Below are 15,711 nucleotides of genomic sequence, written 5' to 3' on the forward strand. Positions count from 1 at the left end.
CGCAAGTCCAGCAGCTCAGCGCTTTAACGCACTGTGCCAATGTATAGAAAAACCACAAAGTTTAAAACTTGGCATTATACTAGATTTCCTTTGACCAGAAGCTGGCCACTTAGAATGTCTCTGGTGTCGCTGTAAGAAGGTCCTCCATTGTGCATGTGGCAGGGCTCAGACTGCATTGTAGTAAGTGGTCTGTGGTTTGTTCTTCTCCAAGCTTGCTTGTCTTGGATGAAGAAGAAGAAGCAGAGGAGGAGGAAGAGAAGGAGGAAGAAGGGGGAGGAGGAGCAGAGGAAGAAGCAGCAGCAGAGTAGGAGGAAGAGGAAGAACAAGAAGAGGAGAGGAGGAGGAGAAGAGGGGAGTAGGGAGAGGAGAAGAGGAAGAAGAGGAGAAGGAGACAGAAAAAGATAAGGGGGGATAAGAGGAAGAGGAGGCGGAAGAAGAAGAGGGAGAGATGGGGGGGAGAAGGAGAAAAGGAAGCAGCAGCAGCTGAAGAAAAAGCTGAGGAGGAGGAATTGTTATTTCTTAGGGCAATGCCTAGAATATTTTGACTAGACCACCGAGCTGAAATTCCTCCAGGGCAGATATTACCAAAAAAAATGAAAGTAGCTTTCAAAACGCTGGAAGCTTTGTTTTACTTGCTTTTTTTCCCACTCACACTCTCTGCTTTAAAAAAAACAGCACCAACTGATGCATGGTAAACATTTTCTTATTTGAAAGGGGAAAAATCCCCCGACTCCCCCAAGTGGATAGCTCGGAAATGCAACAGCGAAGCCGAAAACCCTCCTGGCAGTCATTAGCCCTAATGAGCTCCATTCCAAGGCGCACCATCCTTCCTTCCCTGCATTAGAACTTTTGAACATTTTTTTGTTTGGGTTGCTGTGGGGGTTTTTATTTTGTTTTTTTTGTGGAGAGATCCTCGCGGGAGGCTCCATCCTCCAGGTGAAAAGACGAGGGAGAAGAAATAGGTAGAGTTTCTTGAGGGCATTTCTCCAGTGAGGGAAGTGTGGGTTTTACTTTTCACGCCTGCCTTTGAGGGTGGTCTCGCCTGTGGCTAAAACAAAGCAAAAGTGCGCAAGGTTCTGCCAAAATAAAGTCTGCCTCTTTTTATTTTATCATTGTGGTTTATGCTTGGATGGAAGACCGACAAGGAATAACTGTAGCAGGCTGTATTTCAGAGGAAGAAACTGACAAAACCACCTCTGGAGTCTTCTTGCCTTAGAAAACCCCATGATGGTGGCTATAAATCAACAGCCAGCTTGAAAACATACACAAATACACACAAATACAGCAATATACATTTCACCTAGTGCCAGTCCTTTTCAGGGAAGTTTGCATGGATTGGGAACTTACAAGTAATTAATTGAAACAAAATTGTTTTACAAGGTGTTTAGCCTTCTCTGACAAAGTGCTGGTCCTTCACGCAACTACAAAGGAGCCGCAGTGGCATAATGGGTTAAACCAATGGTTCTTAACCTGGCATCCCCGTCCCCAGATGTTTATGGCCTTCAATTCCCAGAAATCCTAACAGCTGGTAAACTGGCTGGGATTTCTGGAAGTTATAGGCCAAAACACCTGGGGACTTCAGGTTGAGAACCACTGGGTTAAACCCTTGTGCTGGCTGGACTGCAGACATAAAAGTTGGGTTGCTAACCTGAAGGTTGCTGGTTTGAATCCGCGAGATGGGGTGAACTCCTGTCTGTTAGCTCTAGCTTTTACCAGCAGGATGGTAACACATCCGGGCATCCCCTGGGCAATATCTCTGTAGACAGTCAATTCTCTCACACCAGAAGCAACTTGCAGTGTGTTCTTGAGTCACTTCTGACACAATAAAAAAAACAAACTTCAATTACAACTTCTGAAGTACTGAGCCATGGCTGTTAAAGTGTTGTCAAATTGCATTAACCCTACATGTAGTGACTTGCTGAGAGAATGGCATTATACACAACAGTGGTTCCTGTGGACCATTGGTGGTCCCCAAAAATTAAAATATGGTCCACCGTTACTACACCGTTGCAACAAGAGCGGCTGGTCTCACAAAACCTTATTATAGTACCAAGGCAATGGGGATGTCAAGAGGGAAGAGGCTGTGCATGAAAGGTGTGGCAACAAGCCTCCTGACTGCTGCTTCTCCTCCTCCTCCCTCCCCCTGAGAGGAGCCATTCCATGTGGCGGCTGGAAGCGGGGGAGCTTGGTGTCTTCGTTTTAGGCCTGTTCCTGGGGTTATTTGGGGTGCTGATTCAGAAAATTGCATTGGATAGACCACATCAGCTCTACGTAGATTATTAAATACGGTTTTCTGTGGGTGAGCAGATGGAGACTACTGAATGGTATATGTTCTGTATCAGAAACTAGAAACTATAGTAATCTGTGCTGTGGGGTGACCTGCAAAAAAGGTTCTTGTAGTTTAATAAACCTTTTCCATGTTTTTGGGATAGAACTGATAGGACAATAACATTTCTAACCCAGGAACAAAAATCGTGTTACATAGTGAAATGGTCCTAGACTACCACATTGGATTATGTGACTTTAATAATTGATGTAACTGATTTTATTTGTTTTAATTCTTGGTTTTTAATGTAGATGTTTTTATCAGTTGTGTGTTTTAATGGCATTGAATTGTTGCCAATATTTGAAGCCACTCCGAGTCCTCCGCAGGGTTGAGAAGGGCTGGGTACAAAACTGGTAAATAAATAAATAAAATGGTAACAATCTCAACAATTTTCACTCCATCTATCTTCTCCAAGAAAGTTTTGTTCAAACTAAGGGCTCTATCATGTTGTATAATGCCATGATAGTACTCCACTTTCAGTTGCCATGGTTGCATCTTGTGGGATGCTGGGCTTAATGAGGCACCAGAGTCCTTGAATTAAGACTTCTGAATGTGTATGTAAGGGTGCATCTGCACTATAGAATGAATGCAGTTTGACACCACTTTAAATGCCATGGCTTTATGCCAGTGTTTCTCAGCTTTGGGATCAGGACCCCTGGGGGGTTGTGAGGGGGTTCAGAGGGGTTGCTAAAGACCATCAGAAACACATATTTTGGCAGAGAAGGCTAAAGATCTCTCTGTCTGTTCTCTGTGGGAAGTTTGGCCCAATTCTATCCTTGGTGGGGTTCAGAATGCTCTTCAATTGTAGGTGAACTATAAATCCCAACTACAATTCCCAAATGTCAAGGTCTATTTTCTCCAAACTCCACCAGTGTTCACAATTGGGCATATTGCCTATCCGTGCCAAGTTTGGTCCAAATCCATAATTGAGTCCACAGTGCTCTCTGGATGTAGGTGGACTACACTTCCAAAACTCAAGGCCATTGCCCTCCAAACCCTTCCAGTATTTTCTGTTGATCATGAGAGTTCTGTGTGCCAAGTTTGGGGGGGGGGGTTGGGTCAATTCCATCATTGGTGGAGTTCAGAATGCTTTTTGATTGTAGGTGAACTATAAATCCCAGCAACTACAACTTCCAAATGACAAAATCAATCCCCCACCGACCCCACCAGCATTCAGATTTGGGTGTCGGTATTTGTGCCTAATTTGTTCCTGTGAATGAAAATACATCCTGCATATCAGCTATTTACATTACGATTCCTAACAAAATTACAGTTATGAAGTAGCAACAAAATAATTTTATGGTTGGGATTGTCACAACACGAGGAACTGTAGTAAGGGGTCACAGCATTAGGAAGGCTGAGAAACACTGCTCTATGCAATGGAGTTGTGGGAGTTGTAGTCTGGCTGGCAGGGAAGGCGGAAGGCTCAAACTACAATGCCCTGGATCCCCATAGCATTGAGCCATGGCATTAATTCTACAGTGTAGAATGGTGGTTTCCCACCCAAGTCTTAACCAAGGCCAGCCCTGCTTATCTTCCAAGATCAGTTGCCTTGATTTCTAGGCAGCCCTTTAAACTGCCAACCTTAGGGTATTGGACTATTGAATTATGACCCGTTAGGATCATGTCATATTGTGTAGCAGAGTTGTAAGAGTGTTCCTTTAGTTTATTGGGTAATGGAAGATCACTGGGTGCATAAATATCTTGTTTTTATTTGATGCTCTCAGCAGACTCAGGGCCTTTCCCCACAGCCCTACATATATCCCAGAATATCTAGGCAGAAAATCTCACATTTTCTGCTTTGAACTAGAATATATGGCAGCGTGGACTCAGATAACCCAGTTCAAAGCAGGTATTATGAGATTTCTGCCTTGATATTCTGAGATATAGAGTTGTGTGGAAGGGCTCAAAGATCCAAGCCGACTTCTTTAAAATGCCATGTTTGTTTTACTCACAACTTCATTACTTGAAGGTATACTTCTTGTCAGGTTCAGCTTTAAAATGTTTCAGTTTGTATCTTTAATTTATAATCTTTAACAGTCTCTTCAAAACTATGGGCCCTTCCACACAGTCATATAACCCAGGATATCAGGACAGAAAATCCCACAATATCTTCTTTGAACTGGTTTATCTGAGTCCACACTGCCATAGGGCTCTTCCACACAGCCCTATATCCCAGAATATCAAGGCAGAAAATCCCACATTATATGAGTGTGGACTCAGATAACCCAGTTCAAAGCAGATATTGTGGGATTTTCTGCCTTGATATTCTGGGCTATAAGGCTGTGCGGAACAGCCCATATATTCCAGCTCAAATCAGATAATGTGGGATTTTATTCAGCTGTGTGGAAGGAATATTGCCCTGTACGGCTCTCTTTTGTTGTTGTTGTTTATTAGTTCAGTCACTTCTGAGGAGCCCTTGGTGGCCTAGGGGATAAAAGCCTTGTGACTTGAAGGTTGGGTTGCTGACCGGAAGGCTGCCAGATTCGAATCCCACCCGGGGAGAGCGCGGATGAGCTCCCTCTATCAGCTCCAGCTCCATGCGGGGACATGAGAGAAGCCTCCCACAAGGATGGTAAAACATCAAAACATCCGGGCGTCCCCTGGGCAACGTCCTTGCAGACGGCCAATTCTCTCACTCCAGAAGCAACTCAGGTTGCTCCTGACATGAAAAAAAGTGACCTCATGGACCAGCCCATGCCAGAGCTTCCTGTCAGCCGTGGCCACCCCCATCACCTTCAAGGTCAAGCCAGTCCCTTCAAGGATACATCCATCCATCTTGTCCTTGGTTGGCCCTTCTTCCGTTTTCCTTCCATTTTCCCCAGTATCGTTATCTTCTCCAAGCTTTCCTGTCTTCTCATGATGTGGCCAAAGGACTTCATCTTTGCCTCTAATATCCTTCCTTCCAGTGAACAGCTGGGCAATATTTCCTGGAGTGTGGACTGGTTGGATCTTCTTGCAGTCCAAGGCACTCTCAGAATTTTTCCCCAACACCATAGTTCAAAACACCACAGCTCTCTTTTATAACAGTGTATTTTCAAGGAACTCAAGCCTCAACTGACTTCTAACTTCCTACACTGGCTTCTGTCCTTAAACAGACTCAAGCCTCAACTGTCATTCCTCAACTGTCATCCTTTTAAATTGCATTCTAAACAGTTACTGAACCAGTCACATGGTCTGCAGCCACTGCATCCAGTACCTAGAGCTAAAAAAAACTTGCACACCAAAAATGACATACACTTCAGGAAATAAACGACACATTATAAACACACAAAACGTTAGATAGAGGAGGCTTGAGAAGGTTCCTAATATCTAGAACAGAGGATCCCCACAGGGGGGCCCATAGCAATGGAAGCGGACTCATCCCGCCATAACTGATAAGAGCCTCGTTCCGCGCGCCGCCATCTGCTTCCGCCAATTAAGCCATCTTCGGGGCGAAAGAGAGCAGGAAATAAAAGTCTCAGGAAATCCATCGAAGAAGGAATGGTCCCCAGGCTTTCCGCTGGCTGCTATTGATCCCTTTAAGTGCTTGCTAATGAGACCCGTTTAGACCCAATAAAGTCCGCTCGGCAACAGCAGCAGCAGCAGAAAAGACAGATGAAGCGAGCGAGCGAGCGAGCGAGAGAGAGAGCGAGAGAGAGAGAGAGAGAGAGAGGGGCGTTGCTCTGCCCGGTGCAGCCCTTCAAGGGTTAACCACTAGCGCGAGGCTGCAGGAAATGCCTGGGGGGGAAAAGGCTGAGGGAAAAAGGGGCGTGGCAAGGAAGAGGGGCGGGGCGAAGCGCCATAAAAGCAACCGCGAGGGGAGAACTCGGCTTCACACTGGGAAGGATGGCTTCTAAGACAGATGGTAGGGTTAGCAATGGAAAGCATACCTTCTTTCCCTTGACTAACCCAACTTCTCGGCTTCTTCTTCTAGGAATGTAAAAGAGACGAAGCAAACCCCTAGCATAAAAAGAGGCTGAAAAAGCTCTCCTCAGGCGACGCCTCACAACCTCTTTAACAAAAAGCTGGGAAGCGAGGGAGGGGGGCCAGAGTGGCTCCTCGTCACGTGGTAGGAGGAGGGTCCGAGTTATAGAGCCCTTCCCCGCCCCGCAATAACTTTTGGTCAGCCAGGTACACAGCCTTTGAATGGGAAAGCTCTTTTTCGAGGGCGGTTGGGTCTTCTCACATCATTTCCCTCGGAAGACACCACAAAGGATCTCTCTCTATATATATTTCCCTCAGATGACACCCCAAAGCCTCTCTCAGAAAGCCTACCTCTATATGAAGCAACAACAAAAATAATTTTATGGTTGGGGGTCACCACAACATGAGAAGTATTAAGGAGTAACAGCATTAGGAAGGTTGAAAATCACTGCTCTATGCGATAGAGTCCTTCCCCTCAGAAGAGACCCCAAAGCCTCTCTCTATTATTTTCCTCAGAAAACACCCCAAAGCCTTTATGTTATACACCCAAAAGCCTCTCTCACCCCCTCTATAAATTTCCCTCAGAAGAAACCCCAAAGCCTCTCTCTATTATTTTCCTCAGAAAACACCCCAAAGCCTTTATGTTATACACCCAAAAGCCTCTCTCACCGCCTCTATAAATTTCCCTCAGAAGAAACTCCAAAGCCTCTCTCTATTATTTTCCTCAGAAAACACCCCAAAGCCTTTATGTTATACACCCAAAAGCCTCTCTCACCCCCTCTATAAATTTCCCTCAGAAGAAACCCCAAAGCCTCTCTCTCTATATATATTCCATTCAGGAGACACCCCAAAGCTTCTCTCTCTATTCCTCAAAAGGCACCCCACAGCCTCTCTCTCATATATATATCAGAAGACACCCCAAAGCCAATCTCTCTCTCTATATTTCCCTCATAAAACACCCCAAAGCCTCCCTCTCTCTCTATATATATATTCCTCAAAATATACCCCACAGCCCCTCATATATATATATATATATATATATATATATATATATATCTCAGAAGACCCCCCAAATCCCCCGTGTCTCTCTCTCTCTCTCTCTCTCTCTCTCTCTCTCTATATATATATATATATATATATATATATATAATGCATATTCCTCAAAAGACCCCCCAAATCCCCCCGTCTCTCTCTTTCTGTCTCTCTCTCTATATATTATGCATATTCCTCAAAAGACACCCCACAGCCTGTCTCGTGTATATATATATATATATATATATATATATCCCTCAGAAGACACCCCAAAGCCCCCTATCTCTATATATATGTATGTGCGTGTATGTGTGTATATATATATATATACAGTAGAGTCTCACTTATCCAACACTCACTTATCCAACGTTCTGGATTATCCAACGCATTTTTGTAGTCAATGTTTTCAATGCATTGTGATATTTTGGTGCTAAATTCGTAAATACAGTAATTAATTATTACTACATAGCATTAACTACTTTTTCTGTCCAATTTGTTGTATAACATGATGTTTTAGTGCTTAATTTGCAAAATCATAACCTATTTTGATGTTTAATAGGCTTTTTCTTAATCTCTCCTTATTATCCAACATATTCGCTTATCCAACCTTCTGCCGGCCCGTTTATGTTGGATAAGTGAGACTCTACTGTATAGATCTCCCTCAGAAGACACCCCAAAGCCCCCCCCTCTCTCTCTCTATATATATATATTATGTATATTCCTCAAAAGACACCCCAAACCCCCCCCCCCTCTCTCTATATATATATACTAGCTGTGCCCGGCCACGCGTTGCTGTGGCGAAATATGGTGGTATGGGAAATAAAGTATTGAGGAATTGGTGCTAGTTAAGGTAAAGGGTCCCCTGGGCTTAGTGGGTTGCTAGGAGACCAAGTGAGAGGAGCTTAGCCTTCTAACTGGCAGCAATAGGATAAAAACAATCATTCCTGTTCCTCTAATTAGGACTTTATTTTTCTTTTCTTTTTGTTGTATCAACCCAGAGGCGTGGATGAGGAGTTGTGATGTCAATTTTCGAGGTTGTGGGGTGTTTACTTTTGTTGTTTTGTCCGCTGCCGTGATGCCATCATTCTTTTATATATATATAGATATATTCTTCAAAATACACCCCACAGCCTATCATATATATATATATATATATATATATATATATATATATACACACACACACACACACACACACACACACACACACACATACACACATATATATCCCACAGAAGGTACGCCAAAGCCCCCCTCCTCTATATATTTCCCTCAGAAGACAAACACCCCGAAGTCCCCCCCTCTCTCTATATACATATATTCCTCAAAAGACACTACTAAGACTCTCTCTCTATACATATATCCCCAGAAGACACCCCAAAACCTCTGTATACCCTTGAAGACAGACACCCCAAGCCTCTCTGTACATTTCCCTCAGAAGACACCCCAAAGCCTCAATATACACCCCAAAGGAAAGATAGAAGGGAAATGATGTGGGGAAGATCCCATCACCCTAAAAAAGAGAGCCTTCCTACCCAAAGGCTGTATACCTGACTCAGAAAAGTTATCTATATAATAAGGCCTAAGTGCCCGAGTGTGCCTCAGTTTCTCCTTGAGGTGGGGGGGGGGGGGAGAGAGAGAGAGAGAGAGAGAGAGAGAGAGAGAGAGAGAGAGAGAGAGAGAGAGAGCGAGCAAGGGGAGAGCGCGGAAAGCAGCCGCCAATGCCACACGCCGGGGATTCGCTGCCTGCCGCTGAAGCTAGGGAGGCTTCCCTCCGTCAGCCACTGGCCTGCCTGCCTTGCCTCCGTTCTCCAGTGCCCTCTCTCTCCTCTTCCTTGGATGGGTATATGGGGATGCCCCCCTTTCCCCGCCCGTTAGTGTTCGAAAGCTCTCGGGAAGGGAAGAGGGGAAAGAGGAGAGCGAGGGGAAGGGAGGGGCGTCTTTGTGTGCGCCGCTGCCCCCTCCCTCTTCCTCTCTCTCTCTCTCCCCTCCCTCCCTCCCCCGGCAGACGGCTCCCAGGCTCAGCCTAGTGGCTCCCTGCCATTGGCTCCGTGCGATGGAGCGGCAAGGCTGCGCGCTATTATAACAGAGGCGGCAGCTCCTCAGACTCCTCCGGCGGAGACACCGAGATGCTGAGGAGGACAAGGTTTCCGCTCCTCCTCTGACACACAGCGAGAGGGGGATTGGGAGAGAGAGAGAGAGAGAGAGGCAGGTTGTGCGGTCAACGCCTGCTGGCTCCTGCTGCCATCGCTAACCCGGGGAAGAGGCAGAGTTGGGCTCCTGCTGCTCCTCCTTCTCCTTTCCTTCCTGCCTGCCTTCCTTCCTCTTTCTTCACCAGCCTCTCCTCTCCGATGCTGGCAGCCTAGCCCCGGGGTGCATGGGAACCCCGGCCGAGGCGGCTGCCCCATGGAGTGTTATTACATCGTCATCAGCTCCGCGCACCTCAGCAATGGGCACTTTCGCAACATCAAGGGGGTTTTCCGAGGTCCGCTCAGCAAGAACGGCAACAAAACTCTGGTAAGGAGGGCTCGCCTGTTTCTTTTCTATCCATGTCTTGGCTTTACCCTATCCAACCACGCTCCTTCCCCATGCCTCCCTTGGATTCAGCACCGTCAGGTCCTGGACAGCTCCAAACGGGGCTGCTCTGCCTGAAGTCTCTTTGTTGGCTGAGGCTGGAAAAGAGAGAACGCAGGAACATGTGTAGTGTGTCCAGAGCTGGGATCTCCCCTTCCTTGGGTGATCTTCAAAGTGGGGTTTTCTAAGGTGACCATAATGGAGCCTCGGTAGTGCATGGGTTAAACCCTTGTGCTGGCAGGAATGCTCAGCAGTTGGAATCCAGGGAATGGGGTGAGCTCCTGTCTGTCAGCTCTAGCTCCCCATGCAGGGACATGAGAGAAGCCTTCCACAGGATGGCAAAACATCAAACATCCCCTGGGTAATGTCCTTGGAGACAGCCAATTCTCTCACATCAGAAGTGACTTGCAGTTTCTTAAGTCATAGAATCATAGAATTGGAAGAGACCTCATGGGCCATCCAGTCCAACCCCCTGCCGAGAAGTAGGAAATTGCATTCAAAGCACCCCTAACAGAGGGCCATATAGAATCATAAAAGTCGTTCCTGACATGAAAAAAGAGGTGGCCATTCCATTTAGGCTTGGTTTATTGGGTCTCATAGGAAGGCATTTGCTATTGAGAGTGGGAACCTGCACCATTTGCCTTTCTCAACTCCATTCCTTCACCAAACTTTTCCAGTGCCACTATGGCACAATGGGTTAAACTCTTGTGCCAGCTGAACTGCTGACCTGAAGGCTGGGTTGCTGAACTGAAGGTTGCTGGTTTGAATCCGTGAGACGGGGTAAGCTCCTGTCTGGCAGCTCTTGCTTACTGGGACACGAGGGAAGCCTCCTAGCACATCCGGGCATACCCAGGGCAATATTTCTGTAGACGGCCAATTCTCTGACATCAGAAGCTACTTGAATTATATTCTCAGATTGCTTCTGACATGATTAAAAAAAACCCCAAACTTCTCCAGGAAGGAGGAGAGTGGGATATCCAATCCATCCCACATCTAGTTCTGGATCTAATCATACAGTTCATCCATGAGCTTTGCCTGATAAGAACCAGTGTGTTACAAAGGAAAAGAAAGCACCCAGATTCAACCCCCTTGCATTTTTTTTGACAATAAATGATGACTCTACAAGTTAAGGACATCTCTCTCAATGAGAGTGGGAAGATGCCAAGCAACTTCAACATTTAAACTGAGATCCATTTGACTCAAAAGTGCTTAAAGTTGTAGCTTTAATGTCTTTCACAAGGCAGTCAGCCCTTTGAGCACAGTGGGACTCCTGATGTGGCATATCACGTTTGGGCTCTTAGTGCATTCAGAGTTAAAGACAACCAAGATGTTCACTATGAGAAGACTGCTGAAATGTTTTATTTAGTATTCACTTTCCCCAATCTCAATTATTTTTTGCACACATTAGAATGACAACTGTTTGGTTAGGTTAATTATAAGTAATCATTATCATCATCTTAATTTCTATCCTGCCCCATCTCTCTGAAAGGACTTGGGGTGGCTAACAACACAAATAAATACAATAAATAATATAAACAAAATAAATGACAATTTAATTAAAAAAACAGATAAAACAAGCAAAATAGATTAAACAATCAACAGTAAAACATTAGTGCAAAACACATTTAAAATACAGTAATTTCAATAGATTGCATAAATTAGTTAAAGCGCAAAATACTGGAGTATATCTACAAAACTAAGACCTTGCCCACATTAAAGGGGATATTATTACTAAACATTTTCAAATGCCTGTTTGAATAACCAGGTCTTTAACTCCTTAAAAGTCATGGGGGTGGCTGCTTTTCTGAGTAACACATACTTGGTTTCTCTTAAACTCTGGCTTGCTCTATGTGACTGTCTAAAAGTGCTGCAACTGGAAGAATTTACTTGGCAAGAACCTCACCTTTCCCTCATATGGCACATCTGATGGAGGATGTCTCTTAACTGTGAGCTTCTAGGGGATCTCAGTCCATGCAAAATATGTTTGATAGAGATTCTTGAAAAGTTTCCCTAGTATTGGTACACTTTTGGAAGTAAGACAGAGATACATTGTTTTCCTATCTCCCTTTACCCTGAAACTTTTCTGTACCAATAAGTAAATGGTGAATTATGTGTAGGATTATCTCCCCTCTTTAGCTAAACATGCCTACTTAGCCATCTTTAGAGATTGCATAATGTTTGAAACTTGTCCTTAAAATAGTAATTTACAAGTATGTTAAATGTCTTTGGCATAGGAAAAGTGTGCATATCATTTTTGAGACTAGTCAGTATAAATAATATCAGAATCATTCCAAATATTTTATGTGTTCATTCATACTTTATAAAACTGAAGGTGAGGTGGGAAGCACAGAACTAAACTAAGCACAAAACTACAAACCTATGACATTAAAAAAGGGGGAAATGGTGTAAAACATGTAACTGACTAGTGGGTTCTTCAAGGAAAAAAATAGCAAGAACGATTCATTGACAAAATTCTGCAACTTATAAGCAGCTCTCACATGTCCTAATCCACATTTGGATAAATTGTAGTTCATAATCATTTTGAGTATACTGGGCATTAATTACTATGAAATTATAGGCATCTTTTGGTACTAAATCCTTGCTGATCTTAGAGTACAATTGCTAGATGCAAGTCCCTAGAATACCAATTAGTCACACTTTCCAAGAATGTGTACATAGGATCACAAACTACAATGGCCTGAAATCCTAATTGGATATAAATAAATGGGTTACCATCCATTATAATGTTCCAAATACTTTCACAGATGTTATATTCTCAAATATGCAGTCTCTCACACACTTAGCAAAATGTTACACTTTCATGCTCATGTCCTTCTGAAAGTAACAACAAAGTTCTGTTTGGTGAAATAACATGTGTAATCTGTAGATATATTATCACATTCTAAAACATTATTATATATTAGATTTCTTATGTTTTGACTATCCAGTGCATCTGAAAATTCATTATCTGATATTTTTTCAACACGTTTACAAGCAAGTCTCATTTGTATGTAGTTATACTTTTCAGCTCCTTATTTTTTAAAAAGTATTAAAGGACAGCAGTTCTTCAGTCCAGACATAGATCTGAAGTTATTTGGTACCTGACAAAGCTGGCCTTTGTCTCAGATCTAATTTAGTTTCTACATTTTGGGAGTGGTTTCTTTTTTAAAAAATCCCCTAATTTAATGAAAGTGATTCAGCAGTCTTCTTAAAAGGTAATATAAGGGAAATCTGCTTATAATACAGCCTAATACTCTCAAGAGTGAAATTCATTTCTTTTTGAAAGCAAAGGCAATGTTATTCCACAGAGCCAGTCAACCTAGATGTAAACGTAGTCCTTAAAAATAATTTAATTTAGAAAGTCTTACCAGAGAGATTTTGAGGTTTTCATGAAATTATGAAGTCTATATAATGTTGAATGTCTTTCTTTTATCTTTCTGGCATATAAAAGAATGGGCATAATGTTTTTTTTAAAAAAAGAAAGAAAAGAATGGGGACAGAGGGATTAGAACTGTTAACTAAGTAATGAGATCAGGTGAGATTTATTCCACCATTTATATCAATTAAATCTGCATAATTTAGCATATTAATAAAGTAATTATCCTTGGGAAAAATTATCTGTTTCTAGATTATACATGGAGTTGTCCCAGCAGGTCTCATATTAGAAATGGTCAAGGAAACAGTAGGTCTCCCAAAATTTCCATTATCCCATGCCATCAGTCAGGTTGGCAAGGGGGTGCTGGAAATGGGAGCCAAATAACATCTAGAAGTCCACAAGTTCTCCAGCCCCAAATTATATCATGCATCCTCTTTATTCAAGAAAAAAGGGCAAAATTGCTTCTTTTTAAAGTTAGTCCTTGTTACTCATTGCATATTTTAGTTTTTTGTAATAAAAAGCCACTGACATTTTAAAATAGGCTTATTGGTTCATTTTAAGTACTATTAAAAATCAAGTACAAGTTTGTAAATATGAAAATGATTAGCTAAAAGTAAAATGCAACATTTTGGTTGTACCAAAGTCATGAAGTCCATTCCTATTTTCACTCTGTCATTCAAAGCCAGTTGTGAGACGTGTGAAGTAGAGTTAAAGTTAAAGTTCCACCAGAATGCATGGCATAACATCTGCACATAGAATATTGCTTATGAAGTCTTGGTTTGATTTTTCTGTGAAGAGATTAAAGTAGAGGTGAGAAGCATGCCGCTCTCCAACATGGATAATTCGCCTCCTGAATTATGTTATTCCCCCCCCCTCAAAAAAAATCTGTATATCTACATGTCACTGAAGAAGAAATAAATTTTCATTCACATATTTTTGACATTGGTAACATATAAATAACTTCAGCATGACAGGCTGTTTTGTTGTCAGGAAAAAATGAATACATTGCTAGGAGACATCAGAAGTGGAGGAGCCTGTTATGCTAGTTAAAAGAACAATGAAAAATCTGAGTGATGCTATTAAGTCTTTATATCATCTGCTCCTTCTGAGGTTTACTGGATTCTGATGTTTGTGTAGTTTTTTTCACTGGCCAAGAGGGGCCACTGCTGAGTAGCTAATCCTTCTCACTTCTCTGACACTTCTTGACTAACTTTATGGTGTGTTTTGGTCTTTGGGAGAGTTTTTCTGTAATGGGGTTTAATGCTGCACCTGATAGGAAGACCCCTCTAGTGGTCTGGTGAGGATGGAAGCAAAAGGGAAATTCAGACTTCCATGTTCTTTACTAACTTTCTCATTAGGAAGCTGTGCCCCAACCTTTTCTATTGCCGTGTTGTTTGGAGATAACTTGTAGGATGATTGTGACATTTATATATCATTAGATATATAAATCCGGGCTGTGGCGCAGCTGTTGAGCAGCTGCCTTAAATCACTCTGACCATGAGGTCATGAGTTCGAGGCCAGCCCGTGGCGGGGTGAGCACCCGTCAATTAAAAATAAAAAATAGCCCCTGCTCGTTGCTGACCTAGCAACCCGAAAGATAGTTGCATCTATCAAGTAGGAGATAAGGTACCACTTATAAAGTGGGGAGGCAAGATTAACTAATTTACGACCTGGAATGAGGAAGTGCCGTCAGTGTGGATGATGAAGCTTTTGTGTGTGTGTGTGTGTGTGTGTGTGTGTGTGTGTGTGTGTCAGGAGCAACTTGAGTTGCTTCTGGAGTGAGAGAATTGGCTGTCTGCAAGGATGTTGCCCAGGGGACCCCCGGATGTTTTTTGATGTTTTTACCATCCTTGTGGGAGGTTTCTCTCATGTCCCCGCATGGAGCTGGAGCTGATAGAGGGAGCTCATCCGCACTCTCCCCGGGTGGGATTCAAACCTGGCAGCCTTCAGGTCAGCAACCCAACCTTCAAGTCACAAGGCTTTAATCCACTACTCCACTGGGGGCTCCCGGTGAGGCTGACCGGACAGTAATTGTTTGGGTCGTCCTTTTTTCCCTTCTTGAAGATAGGGACCACGTTTGCCCTCCTTCGATCTGCCTGGACTTCTCCCGTTCTCCAAGAACTCTCAACGATAATTGTCAGTGGTTCTGAAATAACTTCTGCTAGTTCCCTCAGTACTCTTGGGTGTAGTTGATCCAGCCCTGGAGACTTGAATTCATTTAGAGCAGTCAGATGTTCCTGGATGACTTGTTTCCCTATTTGCGGTTGGATTTCCCCAAATCCTTCTTCCACTCCATGTTGCTGAGGTTGAGGACAGTTTTCTTTTTGTGAGAAGACTGAGGCAAAGAAGGCATTAACCAGCATGGAACCAGAGCAGTAAAAGTGTGGTAAACAGTTATTGTTCTTCAGAGTGTATGCACCCTGTGACTGTTTAGGTCAAGAATGGGAAAACTGTAGTTTGTGGCCCTAAGCCAATGCATGGAGGTTCCCTGTGAAGC

General features: G+C 43.3%; 1 protein-coding gene and 1 long non-coding RNA gene across 2 annotated transcripts in view; one reads left to right on the forward strand and one right to left on the reverse strand.

The window, feature by feature from the left end:
• Positions 1 to 1,074: 1,074 nt before the first annotated feature.
• LOC134293975 (uncharacterized) lies at positions 1,075 to 7,244 on the reverse strand. The gene is made up of 2 exons (XR_010000942.1): positions 5,063 to 7,244; positions 1,075 to 1,815 (listed from the first exon to the last, which is right to left on the reverse strand). It is a non-coding gene; the product is annotated as an uncharacterized LOC134293975 (long non-coding RNA).
• A 1,779-nt stretch (positions 7,245 to 9,023) lies between these two features.
• Positions 9,024 to 15,711, forward strand: part of znf804a (zinc finger protein 804A) — a 266,577-nt gene continuing 259,889 nt past the window's right edge. Inside the window, exon 1 of the mRNA XM_003223913.3 lies at positions 9,024 to 9,781. Coding sequence (XP_003223961.1) covers positions 9,671 to 9,781 — 111 coding nt within the window. The 5' untranslated portion in view covers positions 9,024 to 9,670. The remainder of the gene's footprint in view (positions 9,782 to 15,711) is intronic.

Source organism: Anolis carolinensis, chromosome 1 (genome assembly GCF_035594765.1).
Source record: "Anolis carolinensis isolate JA03-04 chromosome 1, rAnoCar3.1.pri, whole genome shotgun sequence".
NCBI classification, from domain to species: domain Eukaryota; kingdom Metazoa; phylum Chordata; class Lepidosauria; order Squamata; family Dactyloidae; genus Anolis; species Anolis carolinensis.